The 22,108-nt window shown below is 37.5% G+C and overlaps 1 protein-coding gene across 4 annotated transcripts in view; it reads right to left on the bottom strand.

Moving 5' to 3' along the window:
* Positions 1-21,454, bottom strand: part of LOC143054213 (embryonic protein UVS.2-like) — a 52,841-nt gene extending 31,387 nt beyond the window's left edge. For 2 of the 4 annotated variants that reach the window (XM_076227138.1, XM_076227139.1), the window contains exons 1-9: positions 19,957-20,032; positions 18,490-18,514; positions 17,453-17,551; positions 15,681-15,754; positions 12,912-12,990; positions 10,482-10,602; positions 10,107-10,282; positions 9,683-9,901; positions 9,104-9,265 (exon numbers count right to left, since the gene is read on the bottom strand). In XM_076227138.1, coding sequence (XP_076083253.1) covers positions 9,104-9,265; positions 9,683-9,901; positions 10,107-10,282; positions 10,482-10,602; positions 12,912-12,990; positions 15,681-15,754; positions 17,453-17,551; positions 18,490-18,514; positions 19,957-20,013 — 1,012 coding nt within the window. In that variant the 5' untranslated portion in view covers positions 20,014-20,032. Of the gene's footprint in view, positions 1-9,103; positions 9,266-9,682; positions 9,902-10,106; positions 10,283-10,481; positions 10,603-12,911; positions 12,991-15,680; positions 15,755-17,452; positions 17,552-18,489; positions 19,116-19,956; positions 20,033-20,862 lie in introns of those variants that run through there. The other 2 variants (XM_076227141.1, XM_076227140.1) reach the window with 2 other exon arrangements.
* Positions 21,455-22,108: the final 654 nt, after the last annotated feature.

Below are 22,108 nucleotides of genomic sequence, written 5' to 3'. Positions count from 1 at the left end.
TGTATGCAGTACAATCCACAACTGTCGCCGTCTTCGGGCTGCACTCGCAACCGACTGAACTTGTATCGGGGTCCGTTGGCGACCAACACGTCTCTGAAGCGAGATCAATACTTTTCTGGCGCTCGACTGAACGAATCGGCACAACACACGGTCGCCGGCAGGTCTTCGAGATAACAATCCAGTTCCTATCCGTAGGTTCCCTCCACGCCGTCGTCTTCCGTTCTGCATCGTTTGGTGGATGGTTAGTCGCCACAGTCCCTCTCTTGATGGATCTCGAGTCCCCGGGCGTGCGCAAATACCAGTCCGCATGCGCGGCAAGCCATCAGGTCCGATTCGCTTCCGACGTCTTCTTCCCCGAATTCCATGGTGTTCGATTCGCTTCCGGTGGAATCGACGTCTTCGTCCTCTGCTTCGGCGTCGTCCTCGCCTCCGCCCAAGACGTCGCTACGTAATCTCAAGTGTTCGGGTGTAGCGGCCTACAGATCCACCAGAAGGTATCCGAAGGGTCTCCTCGTGGCCTCTCGGAACGTTTGCATCAAGAGATGTCTCTGACTCGGATACTGTTGAGAATAGTTCGAAGTTATAACGTTACGTTTCCCGTATTTACGTTCACATGTTTGTGACGTTTCTTACACCTTGTATGGGCTTCGCCATTGTAAATATTATACGCAAAGTAAACACAACGCAAAGTACATATACGACTTATTTAGTTTATTCCACACATTTATGGTGCCGTAACCATTGGATAAGATGGACAGCAAGCTAAAAGCAGTCAGAGCTGGTCACAAAAGTGCAGTAAAGAGACTTTTACGGAAAACGGAAGATGATTCAAACTTGGACAATGAAGAAAGTGCTGAACTTTTAGAAACATTAATTCAAAAACAGAAAATTATTAGTGCATTGGACGAAGATATTATGAATTCTTTAAAGGAGGAGGACATCGAGGAAGAAATTCTAAATGCAGATGAGTACAAATTCTTTTTGAACACCAAAATACGACATTTACGGAAAACATTCGCAAACAAATTATGTACTGATAATGATATCCCACAGCATGATCACACATTACCTTCTCACACTTTTGAAAACATTAATCAACACAGTTCTGTTCCGTACACAGCACAAATGTATCCCGTTCAGCAACCTAGCAACCAAAATCACCATTTGCCGAAACTTGCACTACCCATGTTTAACGGAGAAACACTCATGTGGCAAACTTTTTGGGACTCGTTCGAATCATCTGTACACTATAATCTCACACTTACCGACATACAGAAATTCACATATTTGAAATCGCAACTTAGTTATGAAGCCGCTCGATGTATTGATGGACTACCGCTCACAAATAATAATTATACGGAAGCTATAAAATTGTTAAAAGAACGTTTTGGTGAGCCACACAAAATCACGAATGCCTACATGCAAGCCCTGTTAGACCTTCCCGCACCACAATACAACCTTATCAGCCTCCGTAATTATTACGACAAACAAGAAGCATATATAAGAGGTCTAGAATCGTTAGGTATATCGGGAGAATCATATGGCGCACTGCTCATCCAAATCATCTTGAATAAGCTACCGTCAGCTGTCAGACAAAACTTAGCTAGGGAAAACGGAACAGATAATTGGGAATTAAAAGGATTAAGGCACGGGATATTGAAAGAAATAACAATTTTGGAAGCAGGAAAACGCACCGATGAAGTTAATGAAAATTTACCGTCTACAGCGTCATTTTTGACAAGCGCCAATAAAAGAGATTACCCGCGAACACAAGAAAGATTTGAAAACCGTCAGAAACAAAGTACGAATATTCGTCAGAAACCTTGCATATATTGCTACGATATGCATGATCCCGCAAAATGCTTAAAACTTCCAGATTATGAACATCGTATAACACTTAACAAACACAAGCAATTATGCTTCAACTGCTTGGGAACGCACCGCGCAAGTAAATGTAAGTCTCAATTTCGTTGCCGACTTTGTAACAAGAAGCATCATACTAGTTTATGTACACAACATACCGATAGATCGTACTTCGATAAACCGTCAAATGGAAATAAATATGAAACGTCAGTACACACCGTAGTCAACAATGAAATTGTTGCCACTGCCACAAGTTTTTATTCGTCCACGATGCAATCCCGTTCTAGCGTATTACTGAAAACCGCCGTAGCACCCGTTTGGAGTGAACATCAAGGAATGAATACAAATATATTGTTCGATGAAGGAGCACAGCGTTCTTTCGTGACCGAAGAATTAGCTTCGAAACTAGACATAAAGGTAGGTACAGAAGTTATTTATCTTTCTGCATTTGGAAATGCAAGCACTAAAGTTCGACACTTACCGAAAGGAATGATATACGTTGAGTCAATAGAAGGAGAGAAAATACCCATTGAAGTTTTAGTAGTTCCTACTATAGCAAGTCCGATCACAAATTATAGTGCAAATAAAACACGAGATTGCAAACATCTAGAAGGATTAAGATCACGAACGACAACAATTTTAGTATATCTTTACTGATAGGTGCTGATTTTTACTGGGGTTTTATAGAAGACACCGTTATTAGAGGAAAAGGTCCGACAGCTGTTAAATCTAAACTTGGTTACCTGTTGTCTGGTCCGACATCACCAGATGTGAATCGTAAATCGGGAGCAGTAGGAATGGCCAGCATTTTGGCAAATCAGAAACCGGAAGAGTTTAAAGTAGAGTCACTAGGAGAAGTCGATACACAACATGATGAAGAAAATTTGTACCAAAACACATCAGTAGAATTTCATGAAAATAGATACGTACCAAAGTTGCCCTGGAAACATGATCACGATACCTTACCAAAAAAAGTAATTTTAGGAGGACGTGTTAGATACCGACAAAGAAGCAAAAATATTGGGAATGCGTTGGAATGTCGACACGGATGAATTATCTTACGCAAAACGAGTTTTACCGTCTGTATCGTCAAATATTACAAAACGAGAAATTCTGAAAGAATCTTCAAAGTTATTTGACCCACTAGGATTTTTAAGCCCAGTTAGTATCCGAACAAAGATTTTGATGCAAGATTTGTGGAAAGAACGCTATGATTGGGACGAACCCCTACCCGAAAATCTACAGTTACAATGGAAGGATCTGGCAAAAGACATAGGAATCGTTACTAGTATGAAATTGCCTAGACAATACTTTACCGGAAATACAAACTCAAGATCCCTACATGTATTTGTCGACGCAAGCATGAAAGCGTATGGAGCGGTAGCATACATGTATCTATCGAAAGGACATAGTGCCGCATTAGTGATGGCAAAAACACGAGTTGCACCCGTTAAAAAGCTGACATTGCCACAATTGGAAATAATGGCCGCCGTAATAGGAGTTCGCCTGACACAACATCTTAAATCTACTTTGGAATGTACAGATGTGACACTTTGGTCGGACAGCCAAATTGTACTTCAATGGTTAAATACGTCAAAACCGTTGAAACGCTTCGTATCGAATCGAATTAAAGAGATTAATGAATTAACGGAAGAATGCAAATGGAAATACTGCCCGACAAATTGTAACCCTGCTGATTTGCTCACTCGTGGTATAATCGCAAAACAGTTTATGGAGAGCGTATTATGGAAAACAGGACCGACTTGTCTAATTCAAAATTCAACCAACTTGGAAACACATATACCTATTAACACAGCATTATCCGTATTAGCAGACGACAATTAGGAGACATTAGATGAAGAAAGCAACACTGACAAAAATGATGATCTTCATTTTCGAATTGACAAAATTATAAATGCTTATAGGTATGGATCTTACGACAAACTTTTGCGAGTGACAACTTATGTTCAACGTTTTATTCAAAATTGTAGGACAACTAAGTCTATGAGAAACACTGGGGAATTACAACCAGATGAATTACAGCAATCAACTATATTATGGATACGATGTTGCCAAGCGACGGCATACCCCGATGAAGTACGCGCACTCACATTAAAAAATGCGCAAAAAACTAAACTTCCACGACTTCGACAACTTCAACTATAATGAGATGTAAAGGTAGAATTTATAATGCGCAATTATCCGAATCAGCAAAACATCCTTATATTTTACCAGCAAATCACCGATTATCAGAGCTTATAGTGTTGAACTCACACGAACTAGTTATGCATTCTGGAGTTAATGCCACCGTTACACAAATCCGTCAAACATTCTGGATACCGTCTTTGCGCCAATTCACCCGAAAATTACTTCACAGATGTACAACTTGCAAAAAGGTCAACGGAAAACCGTACTCCTGGGCACCAGACCCTCCACCATTACAGAAAATAAGACTTCAAGAAGCACCGCCTTTCACAGTTACAGGTATAGACTTTACAGCAGCGCTTCAAGTCAAGGAAAATGATGGTACATTGAAAAAAGTTTACATATTATTTACGTGTGCGTCGACAAGAGCCGTGCATTTGAAGATAATACCAACAATGAACGAAGAATCTTTTTTACTTGGATTTAGACGATTTACAAGTAGAAAATCATTACCGCAGATCGTTATGTCGGACAATGCGCTTTCTTTTATTTCAGCGTCACAGGAGGTAAAACGGCTATGTGAGTCAAAGAAAATTGAAGAAGCTTTATCTTCTTTTGGAGTCGAATGGAGATTCATTCCGAAGCGTGCACCCTGGTTCGGAGGGTGGTGGGAGAGATTAATTGCACTTACAATAAAAAAAAATTGAAAAAGACACTAGGACGTGCGTTAATCAATTTGGATATGTTACAAACATTTGTCACAGCAATAGCGAAAATTCTTAACGACCGACCACTAACATATGTTTCTACAGACATTATTGATAGTGAACCGTTAACACCCGCGCACCTGTTGTATGGACGCCGAGTTACAACATTACCGTATCCACGTACCGAAATGGACAACATTAACGAAACATATATACATTGACTGCTTCAGATATTTCAAAACGTGCTCAAAGATTATCACTTATCGAACATTTTTGGAACCGTTGGAAATTTGAGTACTTAACCTCACTTCGAGAATTTCGTAAAAAGACTGGAGACAATAAGATTAACATTAAAGTAGGAGATGTAGTTCAAGTGCATGACGATAAACCGCGAATTAAATGGAAAACAGCAGTAGTGGAGGAAGTTGTTACTGGTAACGATGGTTTAGTGCGTTCGGCGATAATCAGAACGAACAGTGGCCGAACTTCACGTCCGATCGTCAAACTCTATCCTCTAGAAATAAACGAAGTAACACCATCTGATGAATATATGGAAGAACCAAACAATGAAGAAATACCGACAAGAACATTGCCCTTGTCGAAGGCATCAATTTGTGCAAAGGAAAGAATAAAATCATGGACTCGTTAAAGTTTAATTCAAATTCCTATTTTTGTGTTTTGAAGAGACAGTAATTCCTGCAAGTGTAAAAATTTCTTTTTTTTTCTTTATTGATAAACATTTAAAGTAATATTCTATTGTTTTGTACATAAATACACTTTGCGGGTCCCAGTATGTTGAGAATAGTTCGAAGTTATAACGTTACGTTTCCCGTATTTACGTTCACATGTTTGTGTCGTTTCTTACACCTTGCATGGGCTTCGCCATTGTAAATATTATACGCAAAGTAAACACAACGCAAAGTACATATACGACTTATTTAGTTTATTCCACACAGATACATCCGTCTACCTAGCGTGGCGACGGGCTGGCGATCGACTGGATTGTCGAAGAGGACCAGGTAGTGACAGTTTCTCCTCTGAGTCGGATCCTTCCCGAAATACAGGTTCTGATTCACAGCCACCACCGACAGGTTCCGATGATGCAATCCTTCCGTGAACAAGTCGTTGATGCGACGGTCTTTGGCCGAGGTCGACATCAGGTCGTCCAGCAAGTTTCTGGTCCGTGCATCGAAGAAGTGATCGGCTTCCAACTCGGTCGGGATACCGCGAACGAATTCCACGGTGGGCACCGCGGTCTATGTTTATTTCGATGATGTCTCAACATGACGTCTCTTCTCGAAAACATTCTTTGACAGCTAGGACACTCCATCCTCACTTCAAGGGTGGAACTTTCCCTCTTATAACTTTTGTCGGAAATGAAGCAAGCAGAACACGTGATCATCTTTGCAACGGCACACGCGAAGTCGATCGTCTCTCAAGGTGATTTCCAATATTTCCATCTCGCCTCCCCTCGACGCGAGGTAGAGCGGTCTCCCGAAAATTATCTCCGTGGTCTCTTCATTTCTGAAGGATACGGATTGAAGCAGTGGCAGGATTCAAGATTCATCCCTTACCAGATCGCAACACACGTACATCCTCTGCGTAGATGTTTCAAAAGCCGGTACAAAGGTCATCTCCAACAGAGCACACTCCCACGTTCCCTTCATTAAATGTGATCTAGGTAAACGTATTCTGAACTGTTCTCCCCTATTCTGGGGAAAAAGTTGGAGCGAGTCTCCACTATTGACGAATAAGTAAAACTCGTCCATGGTTTTGATCAAGCATTCGATCCTCTTCCACTTATAACCACCGCCGCCACCGCCGCCGTCGCCAAATGCGACGCAAGAAAGTTTTCGTTTTCAACACCCGTTCACCATGATCGTCTCCGGTCCGACCTCCTGCGGCAAGACGTTTTTCGTGAAGGAAGCATTGCGAAGATCCACATGCAACCCGGTGCCGGAGAGGATCGTCTGGCTGTACCGACGATGGCAACCCCTCTACGACGAGATTCGAAAGACGGTGGTGCCCACCGTGGAATTCGTTCGCGGTATCCCGACCGAGTTGGAAGCCGATCACTTCTTCGATGCACGGACCAGAAACTTACTCGTGCTGGACGACCTGCATCAACGACTTGTTCACGGAAGGATCGCATCATCGGACCCTGTCGGTGGTGGCTGTGAATCAGAACCTGTATTTCGGGAAGGATCCGACTCAGAGGAGAAACTGTCACTACCTGGTCCTCTTCGACAATCCAGTCGATCGCCAGCCCGTCGCCACGCTAGGTAGACAGATGTATCCGAGTCAGAGACATCTCTTGATGCAAACGTTCCGAGAGGCCACGAGGAGACCCTTCGGATACCTTCTGGTGGATCTGAAGGCCGCTACACCCGAACACTTGAGATTACGTAGCGACGTCTTGGGCGGAGGCGAGGACGACGCCGAAGCCGAGGACGAAGACGTTGATTCCACCGGAAGCGAATCGAACACCATTGAATTCGGGGAAGAAGACGTCGGAAGCGAATCGGACCTGATGGCTTGCCGGGCATGCAGACTGGTATTTGCGCACGCCCGGGGACTCGAGATCCATCAAGAGAGGGACTGTGTCGACGAACCATCCACCAAACAATGCAGAACGGAAGACGACGGCGTGGAGGGAACCTACGGATACGAACTGGAGTGTTATCTCGAAGACCTGCCGGCGACCGTGTGTTGTGCTGATGAACTGCCGGATGAAGTCTCGAACAGGCCCCGCAGTTTCGTCGTCAACACGGACGACTGCGACGGCAAGGACATTCACTGGGTGGCGTTCCACTTCCCGCAAGAGGGACCCGTCGAATTTTTCGATTCGTTCGGTCGAGCGCCAGAAAAGTATCGATCTCGCTTCAGAGACGTGTTGGTCGCCAACGGACCCCGATACAAGTCCAGTCGGTTGCCAGTGCAGCCCGAAGACGGCGACAGTTGTGGATTGTATTGCATACATTTCGTCAAATACAGACACAAGAACTTCTTACTGGAAGATATCGTGAACGAACTCACCGCCCGAGACCCAAAGACGATCGAATCCGAATTGAAAAACATTTACCAATGAATTTGTTTGTGAATAAATAAACGTTTAAAACTAGACACGTCGTTATTGTGGACGCCATACATCACCCCTTCCTATATATGATTAAACAGAATGATATGCTAGACCAATGTCGGTTCGTCTAGAGTTATCTCCCATTTCCCGAGTTGCCTCCCCTCTCCATCGCTTTCAACAGGTTGATTTTTGAATGACATACATTGTCTGAACATATTTTCCTTATATGGTCATATCATACTTCCATATACGGACATGTGTGTTTATTTTGATTTTCGAGTGAAAATAAAGTGTTGACCTTATTTGGACATATTTTCCTAATATGGTCATTTGATACTCTGAGTTATTTCCTTATATGGTCATGTGCGTTTATCTCGGTTTCTGAGTGAAAATAAAGTGTTGACCTTATTTGGGTATATTTTCCTGATATGGTCATATGACAACCTCCTTTATTTCCTTATATGGTCATATACGTTTCTTTCTATGTACGACAGAAAATAAAGTTAAAAATACTTCTCGAATTTTCATACGTACATCATGGTATTGTCATGTAGTGAGTCATGCCCTGATCTTGCATCCTGATTACTCATGTAGTGAGTCATGCCCCGATCTTGGATCCTGATGACTCATGGTTGCGTCATGACCAAATATAACCGGCGTTCATCCGTCGTGACTCATCTTCCTTACTTCCGCTGACGTCATTAGGGCTAGTATATGCCCATATATCATATTGGGGGCGGGGCATGCGCATATGACGTCAGCGCCTTAACGCCTTGTGTTTTTTGGTGGACTAAAACTGAACCGTCCCTACTACTATCCTGCTTTTTTTTTACTCAAAATCCTGTCCTGCCTTTTTTCAAATTTCATCCTAGTCCCACCCCCCCCCCCCCCCCCTAAAAATCAAATGGTAGCTCCCTAAGCCGAGTAAATTTAAACAGAGATAACAAGTGTGTGACAACTCCTTAATTTAATCTTTTTAGATTGACTGACATTCATGTACCTACGTATTCATGTGTTCGAGCTTTTTGATTCGACGGTTTTCTCTGTGCGTTAAAGTCTATTTATTTTTTTTTGTTTAAAAATACAGAAAATATGTAAATGACGGATATGCCTTCATATTTATGTGCTCTTGTCTTTTTCATTCTTCTTTCTTTCGTATTTTTTGTGGTTATCTTTTGAAATTAACTCGTCTATTAACATGCAACTTGGCTTCTTCGGAATGAAGTTTGATTTTGTTCATAAAACACTGATTTCCATTACCTCGTGTTCGTTATTTCCCGACTTCCGGTATATTCTTTCTTTAACTTACCCGTTAAGTTTTCTAAACAGTTAGTGTTTGATGTAGTTGCTGCTGTGGATGATGTTGAACTTACAGCACTAGTTGTCGACATAAGGGACTGTTCTGTAGTAGTGGTACCAGGTATAGATAGGGTAGACAACCCAACCATCCATTTAGGAATCGGAGGTTGAACTTGAAAGATAAAAAGAGGTGAGAAGTTAACATAATGTCAAAGAAGAAAAAAATACAACATGGATTAGCAAAAAGAACCCAAACAAGATAAACAGACAAACAGTCTTGATATCAAAGATTGTACAAACAAAATGAAGCTGCATGCACCGGTTTAGAACCGTTGCCGAACTCAGGTGTTAAAAAAATGGTCAGCATTTTTTATTCAACTAGTGACGTTTGTACGATCAATGGAAGTCAAGAGTTATTACATTAAGCAATTAAGAATAAATCGTGTGATTTATGAATAACCTAATGATGATATAATGAAAATCAATTATTCAAAAAAATTAATATACAAATGTATTAAACAGTCTTAAAATGAATAATAGATCTATATGAGTTTCCGTCAATGTTAGCTTAACCTGTAAATATCCTTACTTCCGGTACATTTATATAATTTGTTTATTTTCCATATATCCACCAAACTTAAATCTGTTCTTTGTCCCATAGTTCCTTTAGGGTCAAATAGGGGTATCAATGTTGGTTTTCCGTTTGCCGAAAACGTATCTTTCCCATAATGCATGATGCTTCCGTAATCATATGGTGCTCCAAGTGTATCTATGTACTGTGTTTCCTTTTTAAAATCTAGACGTTTATCTGAAAAGCAAAACAAACCTTTAAGTTATTCAAATTTAATATACCCCTCGAAATAGACATCAGACTTGTCATGAACCGATCCAATATCAGTATATTTGATATAAAAAAAGAATATTTACAGAAGCGGATTACGGCAACTAGTCTACAGGAAGTATATAATCAGTTGAGTGTCTCTCGTTTTTCAATTTCGAATTACGTGACTTACCAGATTGTATATTGTCCCAGTTAACTTGGACGTATTTATCTCTATCTGGTCGACTCTGTTCATGGTAGAACCCAGTCGCATGGTTCATCTCATGCAGGACTACACCCTTATAGTAACAGTTTGAACCGAGATACAGATCTTGCATTCCACCATCTCTACCAATTGAAGAAACACATCTGAAAAATGGATATCAATAGTGTTAAATTTCGAGACACAAAATCCATTTGAAGTACAAGAAAAAATCCAAAGCCAATGAAGAACACTTATAATGCTGTTCTTCATCTGAAAGTATGATTTTTTAATCCCATTATCTTTAATTGTTTCTAAAATGCCGACTAAAGTAATTGTTTATCTTTGTATGTCCTAATCACTCACCCTGCCCCAGATCTAATTCTAACAAAGTCTGGTTCATTCTTTCGTGGTGTCCAGCTTATGCAAGCTACTTTTCTGTTAAATGTGGCTATTGCATCTTTGATTAGACTCAAAGCCGAAGCACCTGTAAAATAAGATTTTAAAAAACACCATCATAACTGATCTATACAAGCTATACAAAACATATGTGATTTTTGTACGAAGCATTTTTGTTTTAAGTAATCAGAATGAACGTATCATGATTTTCTACATATACTTTAAACATGATATGTCAGTTGATTATGTTGAACGGTGTCCTATATACATGTATTTAGCTACACCCTTTCTTCTGCACATGTCTGTCCGAGTTAATGGTCTCAACCCTGAGTGTTCAGTGGTTGTCGTTTGTTGGTGACCACAGATGTGTTTCTCGTTTTTATATATATTTGATCATTGGTTTGAATTGTTGTCCACTAGTCATTTAGGGGCCCTTCATAGTTTGTCGTTCGATATGAGCCATTATGTCTGGCTCTGTGTTGAAGTTCGTAGTTCTTTGCCCTATAATTGTTTACTTTTTATACATTGTGATTTAGATAGAAGTTGTCTCATTAGCACTCACACCACATCTTTTAATTAATTTAAGTGACTAAATTGAACTTGAAGTGATATGCTGTGACTATTTTTTACACCTTAATCCAGATATTGTTCAACCTTAAGCTTTAAAACACACTAAAAATCCTTTAAATAAGGTCAAAAACACATAATTCGCTATATGGGACATGACCTTGACCTTTGACCTTTTGACCTTTGTCAAGGTCATTAGTTCCCAATGTCATTGCTGAAGATCCCATGGGTCTAGGACCTTTGGTTATATAGTAAAAGCGTAAAAGCTGGTATCGTCTTTTCGGAAACCTAAAACAGGGGTTATGCCCCTTACAGAAAGGTCAAATCTCTTCGATCAAATGTTAAAAAGTTGCGCCTCATCCACCTCAACATTTTTCACTATTTACTATTTCTGTAAGTACAATCGTTTTTGAGATATCGACTAAAAAGTTGTAAGGTCAAAGGTCAAGGTCAACCTTAAAAAGCTTTAAAACACACTGAAAATCCTTTGAATAAGGTCAAAAACACATAATTCGCTATATAGGACATGACCTTGACTTTTGACCTTTGTCAAGGTCATTAGTCCGCAATGTCGTTGCTGAAGACCCCATGGGTCTAGGACCTTTGGTTATATAGTAAAAGCTGATTTTGTCTTTTCAGGAACCTAAATCAGGGGTTATGCCCCTTACAGAAAGGTCAAATCTCTTCGGTCAAAATGTAACAAAGTTGCGCCTTAATGACCCAAACATTTTCCACTATTCAAAACTTCAGTAAGTATAATGGTTTCTGAGATTATCCCATAACAAGGTGTTAGGTCAAAGGTTAAGGTCAACATACACATTTGACCTTGAAATATTTTTCAAAGTCACATGAATTGATGATGAATGGTGAAGATCCTAGGTGTCAACGACTTACGGTTTCTGAGTTTTGGTGGCCAACCGACACGGGTTAATTTTCATAGGGGCATAACCCTACCAATGAGTCGTTGAATCCTTTCGATCCAAATGTGACGAAGAACCGGGGTCTGGTCCTGAACAAATTTCACCCTTTGTTTTTTTTTCTACCTATTACGGTTACGGTGTTGGAACGATAACAAGGTTTTTGGGTTTCTGAGGGATTACTCCAAACTGACAAAATATTTCGACTCACAGGGTGAGTTCCGGATAGGTATTCATGACACCGATACAAAGTGTGAACATGAAAGCGACACGTGTTACGGTTAAGGCTGCTAACTTCGTCAAAGTTTGGCGGAAGAATAATAATAATAAACAGAAGAAATACAGTAAGGTCTTTCCCTTTTGAAAAAGGAAAGACCTTAATTAAGGAGCATGTTATAAAAAAGAGTCAAAAGATAACAAAACATTCAAACTCATTAGTCGAAAATAAACTGACAACGCCATGGCAACAACAAGACAAGCAACATAAAAACTTAAAAGACTGCATGAGCAAAACGAACCCCATATATAAACGGGGGATGGGGAATCACAGAGGCTTCGGAAGCGTGAGTAGATCCTGCACCACAGCTGGCATCAGTCAATTTGCGCATGTTAGAAGTAACCCGGTGTTAAGTCCCATTCTTTAGGTACCATTCGGTAAAAGAAGAAGGAAATGTTTGATGTTGGTTTTAGGTGTCGTCAGTTGTACTGTTCAATAGTTCTAATGTTTCCTTTTATATTTCTGTTTATGGCATAACTTTAAGTAAATAATAATCAACATACTTGGTATTTAATTCTTGGATGCGGTTCTAGTTCCAAGTCATGTATTACTAAACCATGTGTAAAAATCAATGTTAATTCATTGTGATTTATCAATTATTTTACCGAACCAATTTTAAAAAAACGCAAAACTTACTGAAATCGGATTCTTTGATGATATAAGGTATTTTATGATTCTTCCATTCCCATAAACTTAAACTCACAGCATTTCTCTTCTACAAAAGAAAAAGGACACGAGTTTGTTTCAGAATTGAATATACACGTAAAAAATATAGGTGATGGTATCATTATTATTTGAAAAAGTAGAATTATTACAAGCATACATGTATTAACCTGAGACTCATCAATTTCAATTGCAAGTGATGGCTTTGTTCATTGTTGAAGGCCACGTACGATGACAAATATTTGTTAATTTCTGTGTCATTTGGTCTCTTGTGGATGATTGTCTCATAGTGACTTTATTACAACATCTTCTTTTTATGTATGTTGAACTTATTAGATAATAGGCGTACGCTACGATTTCTTTAATTTACATGTGCATGTAAGACCAGTCAGGATTGAACTTCGTCAAAGTAATCTCCCATTACGCCAAACTAAACTGTCATTAAAAGAGTAAGATAGTACATCAAGTCGGTAGCAACACATATACTTTTGTTCAGTTGGTTAATAAATGTATTAAGAAATGGGTGTTTTGTTTATTGTTTAAACATCAATTGTCAATCATTCAACAAATAGACGTGGCCTCGGGCCATTACAGACTTCCTCAACCATTATTACAGACCTTGGACATATAACAGGGCCATTATAAAAACACCCATTCATTAATACTATAGTATTGCACGGAAAAATATTCTTCTTTCCGGGATATTTTTAAAACTAAGTTTTTATAATGTCTCGTTATTGATCGATCCCTGTCGATTGACTCATTTATTTTATTGTTGGTTTATTCTCGGTCTAAAACATATCACATATCTGCCACTGAACATTTTGCAAACAACAAACAATTAATTAAAAGAACGAGGAATGATGTATGTCTTCGAGGATTTTACTCATTTAGGCAAAGATAATTTCATTTTATTAGTTCTTACTAGGCTAGCAGATCATTTTTCCAAAATCTTCATGACAGCCCTCCCCTCCTCCGAAAACTTAATTATCCTACCTAGTTTGCAAGATTTTTTGTTTCACTCACAATTCTAACCTTTTCACAATCGTAGAAATGGAAGCCATTGTAGGGATGACGCTCTGCCAATTTTGCTCTTGAAAACCGATACATTTATCCACATAGCACCATAGCGATCCGTATATGTCAGTTGTATTTTAAAAGACAAATGTATCTACTAGCTAATGAGCATCAGTTGGTGATCTTGTCTGCATTGATTCAACTTAAAAGTATTGTTTAATCGGTTGTCAGGTGGAATTTCGAAAATTCTTAAACATTTAAAAAAAAATCTAATAAATATTTCGCGGAAGGGCAGACTAAAAATTGTCAATGGTTGAAGATTATAAACCCTAGTTATCACACACCAAAAATAAAATATTTTTTCGAAGATATGCATTTTCATCATCCAATTTAAAAGACTGTCGTCAAGTACTTTTAGTTTAAAAAAATAGCTTTCTGAACACACCTACTCTGTTTTTGTGATTCATTCCATATATTTCATCTTTTCGTACTGTGATTTTGTTATGTTATAAAGTCAACCTGTAGCTTTGATATATAAAAATGATAGAATCTGAAGCGAGATAATGGGTGTGTTTGGATTTACGCCTGAGGCGGCCTATGGTTATCCATAGGTACCTATGGTTTGATATTTTGTGTATAAAATATCAAACCATAGGTACCTATGGGTAACCATAGGCCGCCTCAGGCGTATATCCAAATACCCCCATAATATCAAACAAATACTCTTTCTTTGTACGTTTTAAAGACGAAATATACACCCAAACACGCCCTAATATAAAAGGGTGCACTCGATGTTCTCTTTTCGATACAATTGTTACCCATGTTTTGGAATTTTATCTTGAGTCACATAGTTGAAGGGCAGACACGAAAATTACTGAACTAATAGATTGATATGTTCTCCGTCCGTGGTAAAACAAAAAAAAATCGGAGGTAATGCTTTTTCTTCATCCAGCTTGATAGATACCCATGTCGTCGACTTGATATCTAATTGTTCTGCATTACTATAGAATAGATAAATTGAAAACTTATGCAAATGGTGTTTTTAAAATAAAACACCTCGTAAATTGAGAAGAAATTGACGTTTTATTTGTTTTTATTATTTTTTAAAATCTTTGTTACTAAAGTAAACATTACAGTAAGCATTTATCGCCTTCTCTACATTTGTAACAAAGAGCTTTGATTCTTTTCTTATATTTCAACTGGGTTTGACTTCCACCTGAGAAGAGATAGGAGAGATGAATATTACGAAATCACGGCTGGTAATCTAGAGGATTTTCCGGTTGTGCTTGAGTGTGCATTGACCGAAAAAAAAGTAAATTAAACTTGTAGGTCTGTTAATAGAACTATTTCAAAATTCAAATGTCCCTTTTTTACGCAATTTCTCGTGGGGCAACTAATTTTGTAGGAGTTCAACTCCACTTAAAACAGTAAATGATACATGTATCTCTTCCTTAAGGTATTCATCACAGCATAGCATTCTCCGATTTTCAATATTTTGATCAGTTGAATAAAAAAATTGCGATTTAGAAATGTACATACCTTTTGAAGCGGTGACAATTACTCCACTCAAGCACAACCGGAAAATTCTCTCACGGTTTTCATTGCAGAACCAAATGTTCTGCGTGTGTAGATTACCAGCCGTGGAATTTATATTTTTTAATTTAAGATTTTTAGTGTTCACAAATAAAATCGGCTATTCATCGTGTACTACATTTGTGTACATACTTGAATTTTGTTAAAATACGTTAGCCTCTTTGGAAGAACATCTCCACCAAGTAGTCGATCACTTATGCCACTCTCTAAAACATATTAAAAAAAAAACAAAGCAAGTAAGGGATGTAATTCTTGTTCTATATCAGAATACGATATCAAATATTTCAGTATCGTTATACATGTACATGTAATAGGAAACAACGCTACTTGCTGGAAGTGCGATCTTTTATAAAGTCTTTAATTGCTTTATTTAAAAAAAATTAAATCATTCAAAGCATACGCTGAAATATCTTGAATGTGAAACTAGAGCTACATGTAAAATAACATAATTTCAACAGACGTCATAATAACGATCTGGGTCAAGGAAAGGAGAATGTGATATGAATTAACTAATTCGATACGCTGGTCCGTACTAGTCCATACAATTGTACTTGTATGATAACAGTCCGACCAAAAGAAATGGCACAATATCCTGAACGAGCACACTACTTTGACTATGAGCCGACCAGTCCTTGTGAATATCCTGAACGAGCACACTATTCCGACTACGAGCCGACCAGTCCTTGCCGATATCCTAAACGAGCACACTACTCCGACTACGAGCCGACCAGTCCTCGCCGATATCCTGAACGAGCATACTATTTCGGCTACGAGCCGACCAGTCCTTGTCGATATCCTGAACGAGCACAATTTTCCGACTACGAGCCGACCAGTCCTTGCCGATATCCTAAACGAGCACACTACTCCGACTACGAGCCGACCAGTCCTCGCCGATATCCTGAACGAGCACACTATTTCGGCTACGAGCCGACCAGTCCTTGTCGATATCCTGAACGAGCACACTATTCCGACTACGAGCCGACCAGTCCTTGCCGATATCCTGAACGAGCACACTATTTCGACTACGAGCCGACAAGTCCTTTCCTATATCCTGAACGAGCACACTATTTCGACTACGAGCCGACAGTCCTTGTCGATATCCTGAACGAGCACACTACTCCAACTACGAGCCGACCAGTCCTTTCCTATATCCTGGACGAGCACACTATTTCGACTACGAGCCGACCAGTCCTTGCCGATATCCTGAACGAGCACACTACTCCGACTACGAGCCGACCAGTCCTTTCCTATATCCTAGACGAGCACACTATTTCGACTATGAGCCGACCAGTCCTTGCCGATATCCTGAACGAGCACACTACTCCAACTACGAGCAGACCAGTCCTTGCTCTTACTCCAGAATGCCACGTGCTTATCAGAGATGTAGTAATTAAGTGAATACTTTTAAAAGTCTTTGATTTGACCAGGCCGTGATTCGATACCACGACATTTAGATCTCGAGGCGAGCACGCTTCCATGATCCGCATTGCTAGTAAAAATCAGTCACTACAAAATATATTTTAGCCATTTCATTCGCTTATTATTTTTGTCCAGCTTCTTCAATTTCATATGTAAATGTCTCATTTAAAATTCAAAATTTACATCACTACCTGATACCAAATAGAACATGTCATAACATTTTCTCAGAAAAAAAGTATTTCATATGCAAAATTAAACTCACGAAAAAGAAGTTTCATGAAGAAAATGCCACAACAGGAACCTAAATGATATGAAATTAGCAAAAAGCATGGTCTGAAGTATCATGATTGAACCATATGCCACAAGAGAGGCTCAAAATGATAGAAAACTCGACGGAATTGATATTTACGCGAAACGAAAAGTACAATACATGTATATACATTTTTTGTGTATATGTATAAAACTGAAAAATTGAATGGGCTTACTTGTGTTTGCATCAACAATAAGGTCCATCGCCGACAAGGATTCTTTAGACGTGTCTCCATGTTCTTGTTTTGAAACAGATCTTCTCTGTGTTATAGACCCTAATTGTATATGTATACAGATGCAACGAAATAATGATAGAAATTCGTTTAAATTTTGTCGAAAAACAGGAAATGATGAGTTTTATTAAATAGTGATATATCAAATTTAACTGAAAAATATCTTTACCAGCCTTTCGAAAATATATATAATATGGCTTCCATTACTTAAGACCCCTGAACCTCCTAAAGGTAGATTATCTAAAACAGTGTTTCAACCAGTCGAGTAATCATTAACAACCATTTATCAATCGAGGTTACCTCAGTTTACCTAAATTGTAATTGGATTGGCGGTTTATAATTTTGATTTTTTTATGAAAATGTTTTACCTCCTTTCTCATATTAGTGATCATATAGTAAAGCTTCCTGATTCAGAGTAATTTCTCGCAACATGATTGGCTGATATTGTCCTCATAAATTGCAGTACATTTTTTTATCACGTCAATTGGAATTATCTTCCTTCCCTTATTTATTACGTCAATTGGAATTATCTCCCTTATACCATTGATCTAACAAACAAAAAATGAGTTGCTTTATAGTGCTAATTTTTTTTTAATTTCACATTTTCAGATTAAATATCTTTAATATATTTGATTGATATTGTCCTCAAATTGAATTTGAATATAATAATATGTAAAATAACAGAGGACGTCACAATATCAATCAAATATATTAAAGATATTTAATCTGAAAATCAGGATAAATTTGTTACACAGTGTTCAATTGTCCTAATACGGAATTTATTGGGTCAGTAAAATTCATATCGGGTTTGGCTTCGCCACACCTGATATGAATTTTATTGACCCGATAAATTCTCGTATTAGGACAATTGCACACTGTATATTAATATTACTATTCAATCTTTCTTTAGACGTAATTTTATCAATCTTTTGCACTACTGTAAACTATTTTACTTTTCTAAAGCTTATCATTAGTCTTACCAATCTCCTGATGAACAGCTGGTATCTGTAATAAAGAACGCAGCCGCTAGATTTTACCCTAAATTAACCCTTTCATACTACTGGCTTTCTATATTGTAATGTTACACCACTACTGCAGATGAGGGTGAAGGTTAGCACCTGTTAAAACATTTAAACCAGCTGCATTTGTTTGCAACTGTTCCAAGTCATGAATCTGTTGTTCAGGTGTTGTCGTTTGTTGATTTGGTTCATTTAAAAGTTCTTTTTGTTTTTGATATAGGTTTGACCGACCCCGTTGGATTTCCTGTTTCAATGGTTTTACACTAATCATCTGTGGGACCCTTTATAATTTGTTATTCGGCGTGAGCCAGTGTTCTTTGTTGAAGGCTGTACTTTAATATAAACAACAATTATTTTATGGTTTACTTTTTACTAATTACGAATAAGATGGAGAGTTGTCGCATTGACACTTATACCACATCTTTGCATATCTATTGACGACAAGCGATACGGCGGCTGCATTATGCAAAGCAGGATTTTTTTTACCATACTTTAATTACGTGCGACATCAAATGTGTACTTACATACGCAACACAACGCATGAAATATGTGGATAAGGATCTGCCTACCCCTCCGAAAAAACCTGAGATATTTTTTTTTTGGTAGGGTTGGTTTTGCACAGTATTCATTTTTCTACGCAGTGTTCTGTAGACTGTTGTTTAGGAGATAACTGTATTGTATTTTAAGCTCCGACGGCATCAATTGGAGATTTGATGGTGGCAAATTAAGTTTACTGGCGACTCGTTATCGGAGACAGTAAACGAGTATTTGCGACCATCAAATCCCCAATTGATGCCGTCGGAGCTTATAATACAATATTGTTATCTCCATTCTAATGAAACTGACAGAAAACAACGTTAAAACATGTATTTAAAATCTATCATATGCCGTCTGCGCTTGCGCGTAAGTCCCATAGCTCTCAATTGATGCCATGTAAATAAGTGACGTTATACAATCAAAATGAACGTTACAAACGTTGTTGCATTAGAATTGTTTGGTTGTTTGTGTTTTTTGTTTGTTTGTCGCATGGCATTACCAGTTTGTTTTCGACTTTTGAGTTTGAACATCCCTTTGACATCAGTCATTCGTCCTTGCCCTTATACGGAAAAATAAAATAACTCGAAGATTCCTATACGAGTGTTTGCATAACATTTATTGCTTAAAATCTATCTTTCTGGTGTTACGGGTATCTGTTGTGTCCTTTGAACTTAAGAGTAGTCTAGTATTCCCTATTTTATTTGTTTTTTAATTTTATCAATTTTTTAAATATAAAACAGTGGGCTGTTTTTCCCCCAAATTTAAAAATTGTATGATATTGTATCAAATATTTAAGTACATATAAATTTACGCAAGTTCTCACAATATTGAGATAAATAAAATTGAACTTTGCACACTTTAAAGAGAACAAGAAATAAATATGTATTTTACCTGTGCCGAATACTGACAAGATGACACAAGAAAAAGCAAGACTAACATCCCTTCCATTTCAAATGTTTTTTTCGATTATCGTTCTTGACCTTATTCGAACATTTAATACCTGATAATGGTATAAAAGACTTTTACATACTATCAGGAATTAATGTAATTGGTTTTGTTATAATATTCAAGCTAATCATAGTTATGATAAACTGGAAAAGCAAGTTGGAGTTCAAAAGTTTCACTTCAATAGACTAACTGATAAAACTTTAAATGGGGAATCGAATTCGACCTATAAAATTTGACCTTGAAAATATACTGTCCGCTTTCAGGTTGACGTAAATGGAATGCATTCTCCAAACAAAAACAAATTTGTAATTGTCATAATTATTGTAAGAACTGTATAACCAAATGAAATTATACGGAATAAAACATAATAATCCACAATTAACACACAGAAAAATTCTCTTAAAAGTATGAATACTTTGGGCAATTTCACTCATGTAGCAGACTTGTTGAATAAAGAAACTATTAAAGTAATATTCTAACTTTAAGTCAATTTCACTATAGAAATGCGTTCATTACAAGATATATCTTGGCTTGTACATTTTAACCATAAAAGTGCAGATGGTAGGGGCATTGGTACAAATGTAGGTACTTAATTTGGAAAATGTAAACTAACCAAAAATTAATTTCCAACGGTTTTTTATTCTTCTAAATAAACTCCTTATTTTTATGGCATTTGCCTACATTGACACATTGCTCCTCTTGTTCTTCGCAATAGGGATATATGTAAAAATCGATTTTAGATATACAAAACTTGCAGAATTTTAACCCCCCATCCCCAAACTATTTGATTTAAGTTTTTTTTATCCTACATCGATCTTTTGATGTCGTCCCTAACGTCCCCTTTCTCACCGGACATGGTTGTGTATCTATACAAGCCACAGTATCAAACGGACATCCTAATTAAGCATGGGTTTTCCTGCCGAGAGAAAGCAGGGATTACTATAAATCTGCAAAAAAAAATAAAGAGGTCCATATATGGTCCTATACAGTATTTCAATCTTTTCATTTTAATTCAAATATTTATTGTCATATAAACTCTGAACAATAAATTTGTGATAAATAATATAAACATACACAAAATACATTTAACAAACAAAACCATAAAAACAAAAAAAGCAAAAAAGCAAAAAAATCTATCTATATAATATATAAATATATTTTATAAATAAATCTAGAGTCCCTTGTCCTCAGTTCTTATGTCTGTTTAAAATATAGGACCCTAAGCTTTCTATTTCTTTTGCAAAGGGTTGATGGGCAAAGGTGATATTTAATTTTTCATTTTCTTGCCAGGACATAAAATCTGGCATATGTTTAATTACATTTATAAAAGTTATCTCTTAGTTTAGCATTTTTTTACAGTATTAAATAAAATGGGCTTCATCCTCCATTGTATTACAGGATGTGCATAGTCTTTTTTCTCTAGGTATTTTTTAAATGTCTTCCTTTTTCTAAATTATGATCGTTAATTCTTATTTGTTATGTTACTTCTCTTTTCAAAAGATTTACAGTTTAAGTAGTTTTCCATTTCTAAATTTTGCTTTAAATTTTTATATAAATACAATTTACTTTTTTGATCTATTTATTAAAATTTTTGTTCAAATATATTTGTGTAGAAATTTAAAAATTCATGTTTTCAGGTTTTTTTAACAACTTTGAGTATTTTTACAGAGGATAACCTTGAGGTCACTCCGATGTATTGTTATCGCTTAAATTTCCGTCATGCATAAATTAGTCAAATTAGTTTTGGGTTTTCAACACCAGTTAAAAAAAGTGCATTTTCATACCTGCGATTTCTGTTCTCTGGTTGTACGATGTTTCAACAAAATATGGAATCATTTCAGTTGTTGATTTAGTGGTGACAATTTGACTGAATTATATACGGTTTTATATGTTTAATTGGTGTTTAAGAAAGAGGTAAGGTGCTCTTGTTCATTCATAAAATTATCGTTCATTCATAAATTTATCGTAAAATAAAAATCACTACACAGATTATACGTGTAATGACTAACTGTAATCAAGGACGTATAACTAATGTACGTCCTTGTTGTAATATAAAAATAGCGGTCTCATTAATAACGACAAGAAGAATTTAAGC

The sequence above is a fragment of the Mytilus galloprovincialis genome, chromosome 12, assembly GCF_965363235.1.
Source record: "Mytilus galloprovincialis chromosome 12, xbMytGall1.hap1.1, whole genome shotgun sequence".
NCBI classification, from domain to species: domain Eukaryota; kingdom Metazoa; phylum Mollusca; class Bivalvia; order Mytilida; family Mytilidae; genus Mytilus; species Mytilus galloprovincialis.
This window is presented reverse-complemented; position numbering and strand designations above follow the sequence as displayed.